This window comes from Schistocerca gregaria, chromosome 2 (genome assembly GCF_023897955.1).
Source record: "Schistocerca gregaria isolate iqSchGreg1 chromosome 2, iqSchGreg1.2, whole genome shotgun sequence".
Lineage (NCBI taxonomy): Eukaryota > Metazoa > Arthropoda > Insecta > Orthoptera > Acrididae > Schistocerca > Schistocerca gregaria.
Window position 1 is genome coordinate 890586965 of NC_064921.1, and position 13874 is coordinate 890600838.

The 13874-nt window shown below is 41.6% G+C and overlaps 1 protein-coding gene across 1 annotated transcript in view; it reads right to left on the bottom strand.

Moving 5' to 3' along the window:
* Nucleotides 1–9754: 9754 nt before the first annotated feature.
* Nucleotides 9755–13874, bottom strand: part of LOC126335330 (spermatogenesis-associated protein 20) — a 293157-nt gene continuing 289037 nt past the window's right edge. Inside the window, exon 12 of the mRNA XM_049998487.1 lies at nucleotides 9755–11179. Coding sequence (XP_049854444.1) covers nucleotides 10904–11179 — 276 coding nt within the window. The 3' untranslated portion in view covers nucleotides 9755–10903. The remainder of the gene's footprint in view (nucleotides 11180–13874) is intronic.

A 13874-nucleotide genomic window follows, 5' to 3' on the forward strand; every position in this document is an offset into this window, starting at 1 on the left:
AAAATTTAGTTTCTACAGGGTATCATATAACACTTTTGGAAAGTGCCTTTCTGAGATTGATGTCTGAAATACTCCTCTGTGATACAGACAAGGGGGAGATTGCGTCAATAATTAAATCACTGAAGACTAAGGTCTCATGGATATGATGGAGTGCCTAGCAAAATATTAAAGTATTGTGCTGCGTGTGTTAGCCCTGTATTTAGCCACATTTGTAATTTTTCCTTTAGGAATGGTCAGTTTCCTGAACTATTCAAGTAGTAGTTAAGCCACTTTATAAAAAGGGAGAAAGGGATGATGTAGACAATTTTAGACCTATTTCTATGCCATCAGTGTTTGCTGAAGTTATTGAAAAGACTGTGTATGTAAGGATAATTGATTATTTTATATCACAGGATTTGCTATCAAATGTACAGTTCAGCCTTGGAAGTAGTTTAACAACTGAAAATGCTATATTCTCTGTTCTCTGTGAGTTACTGGATCGATTAAACAAAAGGTTTTGAAAGCTAGGTATATTTTTTTTATTTAACTAAGGCGTTTGATTGTGTTGATGACAAAATATTGCTCCAGACGTTGGACCATTAAGGAATATGTGGAGTAGCTCACAATTGGTTCACCTCTTACTTTAGCATTAGACAGCAAAAGGTCATTGTTCACAGCATCATTGTTCACAGTTGAGAATGGCTGTGATGTGGGGTCTGAGTGGGGTACAGTCAAATGGGGGGGGGGGGTGCCCCAGGGATCAGTGTTGGGGCCACTCCAAAGTTCCTTATTTATGTAAATGAAATTCCCTCTAGTATTATGGATAACTCTAAAATATTTCTCTTTGCTGATGAAAATAGCTTGGCAGTAAAGGATGTCGTGTACAACATTAGATCGGTTTCAAACAGTGCAGTTCATGACATATGTTCATGGCTTGTAGAATGTAAACTATCGCTGTATCACGGTAAGACTAAGATTTACAGTTTCTAACATACAATTCAACAAACCCTGACGTTTTAATTTCACCAAATGGGTATATAGTTAGTCAAACTGAATAGTTCTAATTTCTAGGTGTTGAAATAGATAGTAAACGATTGTGGAAAGATCACGTTCACAATCTTGTTCAAAAACTTAATGCTGCCATTTTTAGTATTCAAACAGTATCTGAAGTGTGTGATCACTCAACACGAAAATTAGTCTACTTCGATTATTTTCATTCGCTTATGTTGCATGGTATTATATTTTGGGTAACTCCTACCATTCTAAAAGGATGCTTTTGGCTCTGAAACAGGTGGATTGGGCAATAAATTTTGTAAGTTCATGAACCTCTTGTTGACCTCTGTTCACGAGTCTGGGTATTTTGATATTGCCCTCTCAATATACACTATATGATCAAAAGTATCTGGACACCTCCAAAAACATACGTTTTTCATCTTAGGTGTATTGGGCTACCACCTACTGCCAGGTATTCCATATCAGCGACCTCAGTAGTTATCAGACATTGTGAGAGAGCAAAATGGGGCAAAATGCAGAACTCACAGACTTCGAACGCCGTCAGGTGATTGAGTGTCACTTGTGTTATACGTCTGTACATGGGATTTCCACACTCCTGGAGATCCGCAGGTCCACTGTTTCCTATGTAATAGTGAAGTGGATACATGACGGGACATGTACAGCATGAAGCCATACAGGCTGACCTCATCTGTTGACTAACGGAGACTGCCGACAGTTGAAGAGGGTCGTAATGTTTAATAGGCAGACATCTATCCAGACCATCACACAGGAATTCCGAACTACATCAGGATCCAGTGCATGACATTTAGGTGGTAGGTGAGAAGACTTGGATTTCATGGTCAAGTGGCTGCTCATAAGTCACACATCACGCCAGTAAATGCCTAATGACGCCTCGTTTGGTGTAAGGAGCGTAAACATTGCACGATTGAACAATGGAAAAACGTTGTTTGGAGTGATGAATCACTGTACACAATGAGGCGATCCAATAGCAGAATGTGGGTATGGCGAATGTCTGCTGAACGTCATCTGTCAGCGAGTGTAGTGCCAACAGTAAAATTCGGAGGCGGTGGAGTTACGGAGTGATCCTGTTTTTCACGGAGGGGGCTTGCACCCCTGGTTGTTTTGCGTGACACTATCACATCACAGGCCTACGTTGATGTTTTAAGCCCCTTCTTGCTTCCCCCTGTTGAAGAGCAATTCGGGGATGGCGACTGCATCTTCCAACACGATCGAGCACCCGTTCATAAGGCACGGAATGTGGCGGAGTGGTTACACGACAATAACATCGCTGTAATGGACTGGCCTGCACAGAATCCTGACCGGAATCCTACAGAACACCTTTGGGATGTTTTGGAACGCCGACTTCGTGCCAAGCCTCACTGACCAACACCGATACCTCTCCTCCGTGCAGCAGTCCAGGAAGAACGGGCTCCCATTTCCAAGAAACCTTCCAGCACCTGACTGAACGTACACTTGCGATAGTGGAAGTTGACATCAAGGCTAAGTGTGGGCCAACATCATACTGTATTCCAGAATTACCGATGGAGGGCGCTCGAACTTTTGTGATTTTCAGCTGCGTGTCCGGATACTTTGTTCACATATCGTCATTTCTTGTTAACAATATTAGCATATTCCCAAGAATAAGCAGCTTTCACTCAGTTAATACTCGGCAGAAATCAAGCCTGCATTTGGATCGGACTTTCTTAACTCTTGTGCAGAAAGGTGTGCAGTATACTGCTGCATCCGTTTTCAATAAGCTACCCCAAGAATTCAAAAATTGTAGCAGTAATCCATGCGCTTTCAAATCGAAACTGAAGAGTTTCCTCATGGGGTCACTCCTTGTATTCTGTCGAGGAGTTCATTGAAAAATGAAGCTGATTGTTGTTGTATTGTTGATTGAATTTACGTAATCTTATGGCTTCACTTTTTTCAGGTTCAGAATGGTGTTATTTTTATCTGTTATTACTTTTATGTTGCAATTTCGTGTACCGACACGTTTCATGACCTTGCAGACTTGCTCCTCATTTTGGTCCTAAGGAAATCAATAGGCCAATTACCTTAGAAGTAGAGGGGCGGGGCAGGCGGGCACTCATCTTTCTGATGAGTTGGGAGGACATCGTTAATCTTCGTGAGAATCGCCAGAACGCCCATACTTATATGACCCTTTCATTGACGTTTACCGTTGCAGTAGTTGACTTGTCCTAGATAATATGTGGTTTTTATTAGCCTGTTAAATATGTGCTTATTGGCTGTGGACGTCGGTAACATTTCGTGAGGTTTTGGTTTGGAAAACTAGCTGGAGTGGTTTCATATTTATAGATTGTGTTTCGGGCTTTTAACGGCATTTTCGCATCCTTTCTCATGTCCATTACTGTGTAGAAGGACAGGGAGGGAGGGAGGAAGGGAGAGGGTGTGTGTGTGTGTGTGGGAGGGAGAAAGAGAGAGAGAGAGAGAGAGAGTTATTGTGTGTTGTTTGATACACTGAAAAGCCACAGAAAATGGTACACCTTCCTAATATCGTGTTAGGGCCCCCGCGAACACGCGGAAGTGCCTCAACACGACGTGGACTCGACTAATGTCTGAAGTAGTACAGGAGGTAATGGACACCATAAATCCGGCAGGGATTTCCATAAATCCGTAAGAGTACGAGAGGGTGGAGATCTCTTCTGAACAGCACGTTGCAATGCATCCCAGATATGCTCAATAATGTGCATGTCTGGGGAATCTGGTGGCCAGCAGAAGTGTTTAAAATCAAAAGTGTGTTCCTGGAGCCACTCTGTAGCAATTCTGGACATGTGGGGTGTCGTTTTCCTGCTGGAATTGCCCAAGTCCGTCGGAATGCACAGTGAACATGAGTGGATGCACGTGATCAGACAGGACACTTACGTACGTGTCACCTGACACCTATGAGACGTACCAGGGGGCCCTTATCACTCCAACTGCACATTCACCACACCATTACAGAGCCTCCATCAGCTGTGTCCATGGATTCATGAGGTTGTCTTCACATCCATACATATCCATCTGCTCGATACAATTTGAAACGAGACTCGTCCGACCAGGCAACATGTTTCCAGTCGTAAAGCTTTGTGTTGTGCAGTCATCAAGGGTATACGAGTGGGCCTTCGGCTCCAAAAGCCCATAGCCATGGTGTTCCGTTGAATGGTTCTCATGCTGACAGTTGTTGATGGCCCAGCATTGAAATCTTTAGCAATCTACCGAAGGATTGCACTTCTGTCACGTTGAACGATTCTCTTCATTCGTTGTTGGTCCTGTTCCTGCACGATCTTTTCCGTCCACAGCGATGTCGCAGATTTTAGTTTTATCGGATTCCTGATTTCACAGTACACTCGTGAAATGGTCATGCCGGAAAAGTCCCTCGGAGGTGCTGTGTCCAACCGCTCATGCACCGACTATAACACCACGTTCAAACTCGCTTAAATCTTGATAACCTGCCACTGTAGCAGCAGTACCCAATCTAACAACTGCGCCAGACACTTGTTGTCTTAAGGTAGGCGTTACCGACTGCAGGGCCGTATTTTGCGCGTTTTCATATCTCTGTAACCGAATACGCATGACTAACCAGTTTATTTGGCGCTTCAGTGTAGGTGAACAGTATTCTGTTGTAGACAACTGTTTGATCCCTGTATGAGAGCTGTTTGGATGTGGCAATTCTGTTGTTCATAAATGGTACAGACGATTACAGTGTCTTAACATATGGAGATCGTTTGTATGTCACGACAGTTGTATTCAGTGAGGTCGTCTGGAAATGTAGAATGTGTGCTGTCGATTTTCAATGCTGTTTAATATTCATAGTATCTTGTTCTGAACTTTCTACAAGTGTGTCCCACATACAATGCATCTCAATTTTTTTAGGGTTAATTGGTTTATACCTGTTTTACTGAATTTATCTATGGTGCTGTTGGTTTTTTTAATCTTTCCTGTTCTATATTAGTCGACACAAGTGTCTGGCGTATCTCTTGGAAAATGGCTGTGTTCTCTAACGCTATACTATGGTTTAAGTACTGCTGATACAGAGTCATACAACACGGACTATTTTCAGGCACATGACTTGCAGAGGGAAACAGTCCCATACTGGCTGCGCCTCCCGTCACTGACTGGAACATTGCCAGATGGCGAGTGTAGCGCCCACACTGGTAGCATCCCGAGTTCACGTCAATAACAAGACACTGTTTTATTGTTGTTGTGGTGTACTGGCGTGCTACCCAGAACTGTTGTTGTTGTAGATGGCTCGTAGAGACCTGTCCCGATTGCTGACAAGTATAGCTACTGCATCCCTTCTTCCTTCAGGAAAAAGCAACAGTTAAATCTTCCTAGTAGTCGAAGATCGTGCATCCCCTTGACCATGGGGAAACGAATGCCGAAGCTGTGGAGCCTGTACGCCCCCCCCCCCCCCCCTCCTACTGGGATGGAGATGGTGACGCCACCTGATGCCAAAATGTGCATCACTGACGTGGGCCCACATGGTAGATGTAGCTGCCCCAAGATATATGGAGTGTCATATTTTGTATGAAGAGCCTCAGGTAGCTGCAGCTCAAAGCCCATAAACTGGAACCCAAGGTAGACAACCATTGCCATGCAAACTTGGATGGCCTGGGCATGACAGTGAACAGTGGAGTGAACGAGAGTGTGCGTGACTGAAAAAGAAACAAATTAAGTCTAGGATGTTGTGGAAGGACCTATGCCACAGGGTGGCCAGGAAGGAATGTGGAAAGGAAAAAGGCGGAGCATCTGAGGAATCCACTGCGTGCAAATCAGCTGAAGACCCAACACAGAGGTGGGATGGCTGGAAGTCAGTGGAGCACTAGAAAAATTGGTCCATTGACCACACACTGTTTTGGTGTGTATGAGAGAATGGAAAGGAAAGGGCGAAGCACTGGAGAAAAGCAGTCCCTTGGAAACTCAATGCCAGAGTGTGCATAGGTGCACAGAAGGGAAAGGTGATGAATGACAACTGGAGGGTCCTGCTGAGCCAATAATGCTGGCATAAGGAGGGCACTGCACTGCAGAAGTCCACTGTATGTGACTCCATTGCAGATTGATGAAGTGCTGAAGGTAATAACCCCTTGTAGCCCTGGAGGCAGCTGAACCTGGAGGTGATTGACACTGGATACATAGGGAGGGGCAGGTGCAGTGTAATTGAGCTGGAGCCCTGTGGCCTACTAATGTCCACAGCAGTGCCACACTCAAGAAGAGCACCTGCATATTTCAATGTGCAGATGCTACGGGAAACTGCATTGGATGGGAGGGGGGCAGGTGGACAGGAGGTGATGCTGCTTGGATGTACTGCAACCCTCCCAGTAATCAGAAACAGTCAAGAATGCTGGGTGCGAAGACCATGCAGGAAAAGCAAGATACAATAGAGGTCACGCTAGGTTCAAGGCAGGAAACGGGGAGAGATGGTATACCAGAGCCTGCTGGTGATGGTAGGGCAAGAACCAAAAAAATATGACACTTAGCCAGACAGGCAAAAGGCAGACCTGATCGGCAATTAGTACCTTCAGTGAGCACCAATGAGGATGAAAATGTGTAACCACGTAAACAAACCCTGATGTGGAGGAAACAGAGAGAAGTGGCGTTAGGACCAGGGAAAAAATGGGATCCCACTGCCAGTGCTTTCGTCCAAGGCAGCGCCACCCACAGGAAGAAGGCCTGCCATGGCTGCAACATGCATATGCAACCAGAAGTAGCATTGGTTGACTGGAGGAAGTGGTGGCTAGATGACCGATGAGTTTGGAATGCTATGATCATCACTAATTCAGGTATTGGGACAACAACAGGGCAAAGAAAATTCGTCACACACGGCGCCATAATGAACATGGACCCTCAGTGTCTATGATGGAACCGGATGGAGCAACATGGAAACTGCATCATGAACAATAGAAAGACACTGCATAGGATGTGGAACAGTGTCACCAAGAACTGAAATGGATGTTGCCAAGAAGAGATTTATCCTCAGAGACAACTGATACAGCACATGAGGCTTTGAGAGGCACATGAAATTTTGGCCTCATAGCCAATCTCTAGAACCCAATAGAGGTCCTGGTTAACTCCCAACAATGACTGGTTCTTGGAGACAGTTCATCCGCCTAAGTACTGCTGAGGCAGAGATATATAGTTTACTTTATTTTCGGGCAAGTGACTTGCAGAGAAAAACAGTTGACTGGAAAGATGCAGACTTCAAGACTAGAGCCTGTAGCGGTGGTTTCCTGAGTTCCTAGCAACAGCAAGCTGTGTTGTTATTGTTATTGTGCTGAATTCTTACCTGGAACTGTTATCGACATAGCTGGGGTGTAGACGCCTGTGCTTATAGCAGATGATGTCTTAATCTTAGTCCACACATAGTATGTGGATGAGCATGTAGTTGCAGTCCATTCAGGTACAGCACTCTTGTTGCTTTTTGTGTGCCGTTTTGCAAGCAGTGCAATGCTCGTCCAAATGTGGCACATCTGTATGAACTGTCAGTGTGATGGCCAGCAACATCCCCAAGTACAGCAAGTGAGAGACCAGCTCAGAAGTGGACTCGTTCCCAGTGTTAGTACCCAAAATATCATAGGCCATTTACAACAGTTGTCGAGCCAGCTTGCCTCAGGAGAGGATACCATGTCTTTATGCTACACTTTTCAGTCAAATCAGTGCATGCTTCATCATACTGCCAAGTTCTTTGTAAATTTGACTCGATTTTTAATCACTGAAACACACACATATCATCTCAACCTGTGAAGTTTCATTTCGTTTCATTTTTTTTGACTGCATCACGTTTTTCTTCCATGCAGCGTATACATGTAATTTCAACAAACACAAAATCAGGTGTCAGCATTTTCCTCAACTACATAAAATTTGTATGTATATATATTTCAGAAACAAAAAAAGTCGTTGAATATTCCATGACTGTGATGAAATATGGTCAGGGATTTAAAAAAAAATTCCTGGAAGAAAGAGGATGCTCTTTAATACATTATTATAGATGAAAAATTTTGTGTTGTGACCCCGCCTTTTGCCCACATATCTGATATGTTGTCTCTATTGTGGGAGCTGTACAGCTTATGAAAAATGTTTTCAACAATTTCCAAGGTTTATAAGCAAAACACTGAGATATATCCAATTTTTATTCCAACGTAGATGAAACATACCTAGTTTTATAGTAGTATTCTATTTAGCAGTATTTCTCCCTAATTATGGTTCTCTTGTACTCTACAGTAGAGCTAAAGGATACAAAAGGGAAAGGCTACAGGTAAGCTGAAACTCAATAAAGAAGATAGAATCTGCACTAATGTAAGAAGTTGAGGTTGCAACTGAAAACGATTTAGTTCAGAACCTTGTGACACCAATCAAAACATATAATCATAAGTAATTTAGGTCACTGAAGAACTTTCAGCTCAGTTCTATGGTATCTGTCGACTTGGTGAAGTGCTAGGTACAGGTACATTTCTAAGTAATTGTTCTGTACCAAATTCATCAAAGAGAAATATACACACAGAACGCATAATTACCTAATACTTATAGTTTGTAGTAGGTGGTATGTGGTAGGATAAAGTGGCTAATCCATTTGGATCCTACATACATCATGTTTTAAAGACTCCATCTTATACCATTCATTAGGCATCACACAATTTGTCATTTTTCTAATACTTCTGGTCAAGATATTGATGAAAGGAAGTTGAACATAACAATTATTTGTAGGTAATGAACTGCTTTATAGGTCTTAGTATTGAGAACATATTAAAATACATATTGTCAAAGAAAAACTATATATAGGTGTTTAACATAACTACAATATCTGAAAATATTTATTTATTTTTTGCACTTAAGACAAACGAGCATTTGTACCTTCAAATTCTGTCTCATGCAGATGTTATCACTTTCAGCATGACCTGTTACAATACTTTGTATGACATGCTTATACATAAATACATAATGCACAAACAGGGTATCAGAATCATGTCGCAGTACCTGACAAAGCTATCCGAAGTCTACATCAGATCACAGATCCACACTAATCTCCTAACTGAAAGACATATTATATGGAAAAACATTCCATCAATAACAAGTTATTAGGTATGAAGAGTATTGATCAGTTAAAACCAAAACCTCAGCCGTCTTTACATCAAATATCACTCGTACATCACACACAAAAACCACATATTATCTGTGCTACACCGCCCAGATTTTGTGCAAGAGTGGGTTAGTCCCATTCATTTTTGTACATTATTTGCAACTTCAAGACATGTTCTGAGTACTACCACCCAATGTTTTGTAGCTAGTAAAATATAATAATAAAGTAGAAGATAAATGAAAATGTATATTGCACATCACAAACCAGAGGGGCTCTGCTATTATTGCACATTTTAACTAAATGTCATATACAATTTCAAAATTCATTTTAAAAAAACCTGATATGTAACAGGAAGATTAGCCCTAACCTGCTTATGTACTACATGCATATCCTATTATGCCTACAAAACGTGACTCAATCTGAAAACAATCCCAACAACTAAATGACGTGGAGTCTTCTCAATCTCAGTTAAGTTCTTCTACATGCTACACTGGAAGACTGGTAAGCAATGAGTACATCTGACAATTAACAAGCACTGTGCTTAATTACGAGGCATTGCTGGATGGATGAGCGGAGTTTTGCAAGCCATTCTTTTTTATACAAAAACTGGCAATGAGGTCTTTTCTCGCTTTTACTCTTGAATTATTTTTGTTATTTTTGATGTGGCTGGGTTATCCTAACAATTCTCCACCCCCCCCCCTCCTCTCTTGGCGACATTATTACAATTCAAATAAAACTAATAATTACGCACCACCCAACCAGTATCCGCTTAACAATTGGTCCATACAATTTTATATTTTAATTTGAAGACATGACTATTTCGTTTTGTACGTCTATCCTTGTGTAGATGGTTACAGGAACTTCAGATGTTCAATATAAAGACACATGAAGCAGTCTCTTTTGCATTTAATTTATTTATGCAGACAGTTTCGATGTTTCATTACACCATCTTCACGTCCCTTGACCAACGTAAATAGGGAGGAGTCCAATCCCGTGTGCAGTCATAACAGGAGCGAATATTATATAACCAGTGTCCGTAGACTTCTGGTTTACAGGACGCTATCACTTCATTCGTGCTTTGAGGACGAACACCGGTTATTTACTATTGTCTCCTGTTAAGACTGCACACGAGATTGGATTCCTCCCAATTTACGTTGCTCTAGGAGCCTGAAGATGGTTTAATGGAACACCGAAACTAGTTGCATAAATAAATTAAATGCAAAATGGACTGGTGCAGGTGTCTTCATGTCATGCCTACTTCGGGTGCTGCGCTGAGACGCTCTGTTAGTGGGGACTATAGCAACTGCCGTTATCGTAGCAGTTTCACAGTAGGCAGCAGAAATTTACGGAAGTAGTAAAATAGACGTTGCGATAGTCACCAAATGAGAAACAGTTTTAAAGAAAACGCGTTTTTAGTACTCGAATGAGACTTTTTTAACTGTGCCGCGCGAAACATAGCGGAACTCTACACTATTTTGAAACTAATGACAACTTTAAATGATCAAAAGATATATTTAGACTCTTGTCTACATGGCTGCGATTCTGGTTCTCGTAAATGTCTTCAGAATCAAGGCTTTGCTTCTACGAGTCTCTACGGAAAACATACGCCCCAAGCTTCACTACAAGTAAAAACTAGCTACTGCAGGAAGCTCCACGGACTCTCGAAATACAGTCGCCGGATTTCAATTGGAGCGCTAAGATTTATCCGAGCGACGTGAAGCTGAGCAATAAAACGGAAGCTAAATAGATAACGAGCAATGCCGCTATTTCGACGTCGCAACTAGGTAACACGAGTTAGAGCAAGAGTACGGCGGTACGGCGGCGTGTGCGGGACTACTGCTGGTGGAGGAGGGCGCGCAGGTCGGCGGCGGAGTGCACGGGCAGCGAGCAGGCGCGGTGGCGGCAGACGTAGGCGGCGGGCCGGCCGCCCGCGGGGCGCATGCGCCGCACGGCCTCGCTGCGGCTGGCCAGCAGCCCGGCTCCCGGGGAGGCCTCCGGGTCGGGCCCCGGCTGCACCAGCGCCAGCACGCGCCCCGCCACCGGCGTCGTCTGCGCCGCGCGCACCAGCGACTGCGTCTCCTCCGACTCGCGCGGGCCGGCCACGAACACCTGCGCAAAAGCAAAAACACGAGGGACGGCGGTTATCACTGAAACAGCCGGTTTTCGGTTATATCGTTCTTTTCCCACGCCAGTTTAACCTTAGATTAGTTTTTCATTCCATAGATCCGTACTGAGGACATCATCGTGGATGTGGAACATGTCACGTTTTTTAAAAGCTGAAATAGCAATACTAATAGTATGAGTATACACAATAAATCATTTGTTTCTATTAAAAAATTCGTCAATGGAGTAGAAGGAGTTGGCCACTAGTAAGTCTTACACGCTCCTTTTAAACTGATCTTCACAGGTAACTAAATTTTTTAAGGTTTCCTGGCAAATTACTAAAGATGAGTGTTCCTGAATAGTGCACCCCTTTTTGAACTAAAGTAAGTGCTTTTAGGTCATTGTGCAGATCATTTTTGTTCCTGGTATTGTATGTATGAACTGAGATGTTTGTTGCAAAAAGAGACATATTATTTAGGACAAATTTCATTAAGGAGTAAATATACTAGTTAGTGTACCTAGTTCTTTGAAGAGGTTTCTATATGACGTCCGTGAATTTACTCCACAAATACATGCTTTTGGACTCTGAAAACTTTTGTTTGATTTGAAGATTTACCCCAAAATATTATTCCATATAAAATTATGGAATGAAAGTAGGCAAAGTATGCAAGCTTTCTCATTTTTATGTCACCTATGTCTGCTAACACTCTAATTGCAAATACAGATTTGTTAAGGCGTTTCTGCAGTTCTGTGGTGTGCTCCTCCCAATTGAATTTATTATCAAGTTGTAATCCCAGGAATTTAAGACTGTCAACCTCTTCTATCTGCTCTTCTTCATACTTTTTGCATATGCTAGGTGGAAACTTCTTACAGATTCTGAATTGCATATAGTGAGTCTTTTCCAAGATTAATGTTAGTGAGTTGGCTTTAAACCATTTATTAATATCCATGAAAATATGATTAGCAGATCTTTCTAGAACTACACTCGACATACTATTTATTGCAATACTTGTGTCGTCTGCAAACAAAACGGACTCTGCTTCTGGCAGTGTAACTGATGAGAGATTATTAATGTACACAAGAAAAAGCAATGGCCCTATAATGGATCCTTGTCGGACACCACATGTAATTTCTTCCCATTCTGATGATGACTGATGACTTAATTCGCTAGTCCCTTGCACTGACACCCTTTGTTTCCTGTTAGCGGGGTATTACTTGAAACATTTTGCAGCACAGCCCGTGACACCATAGAATTTTAATTTATTTAAAATGATGTTGTGGTTCACACAATCAAATGGCTTTGACAAATCACAGAAAATACATGCTGCTTGTAATTTGTTATTTAATATATTAAGTACATTTTCACTGTAGGTGTAAATAGCCTTCTCGATATCACAACCCTTCAGAAATCCAAACTCTGTTCTTGATAATATGTTATTTGTGGTCAGATGGTGGAGAAGCTGCCTTTACATTACTTTTTCTAAAATTTTTGAGAATGCTGGCAAAAGTGAAATCGGTCTGTAGTTTGATGGTATCTCTTTATCCCCTTTCTTGATTAGAGGCTTAACATCTGCATATTTTAGCTAGTCAGGAAATGTCCCAGTTATAATTGATTGGTTACACAAGTACCTTAGAATTGTACTAAACTCACAAGAACATGCATTCATTAACTTTGTTGATATTTCATCATAACCACTAGAATGCTTTGTTTTAAAGATTTTATTATGGAAGTTATTTCTTTTGGTGAAGTGAGTGACATACTCATGTACCTGAAGCTATTTGTAAAGGCTAGTTTCAGATATTCAAGGACATTATTTACTGATCCTGACTGTTAAAACGGCATAACATAACCAGTTTCTAAAATAACCTATTTACTGTCTTTCATTCCTATTATTTCCTGTAATAAACGTACAAATCGAGCAGGTACTGAAAAATTTTGACTCTCTCAGTGTCAAGAGGCATAGCGTGAAAATATTAAATTAAATAAGCAAATAAAAGAAAACGTTTTCCGTCAAATGTTCGCTGTTTTCTGCGAGGTGTGATAAGTTGTTGAAAACTAAAATAAACCGTCAGTACTCTCCTTTCGAACTCACTCTAATTCACATTCTAATCGGGGTCATACCACTGTTACCAATTCTTACGCTTGCTTGTTTCTGTCGGCATTATTATTAAACTAGCACTGATCGATTTTCCCATTTTCTCTAACAACCCAATATTTCAAACCAATGCAAATTTTACGAATTTGAATCACTCCTTTTTTTACAAAAGGTTTACTTTAAAACGAAAAATTTTAACACAGCTGCTATGTCAAATTAACATTTGTTTTTTACTTTATTATTAGTAAAAAATAAAAAAAACACGTGTTATAACCAAGACCAAACAAACACCGTGAAATACCGACTATACAGAAATGGTCGGTTTTTCTCACCCCTATTGCACACCGGTTGTATGTCTACATCTACAGTGTGATTCCGTGGTCATGTCACAAACTTTCAGGGATGATATAGAAGGGGAAATGTACCAACTTTAGGATCTTTGTCCGGAAACGACCGAGTCGGAAGTTGTAAGCGAAAATGTTTCTGATACTTATGACAATGGACCTCTTTTACGGCCACCTCTTTGCTTTCTATTTTTTCAAAGGAGGCAATACGGATCAATAATAGAAAAAAATTGTCTAGTAAACATGAACTTTAAAATGCAT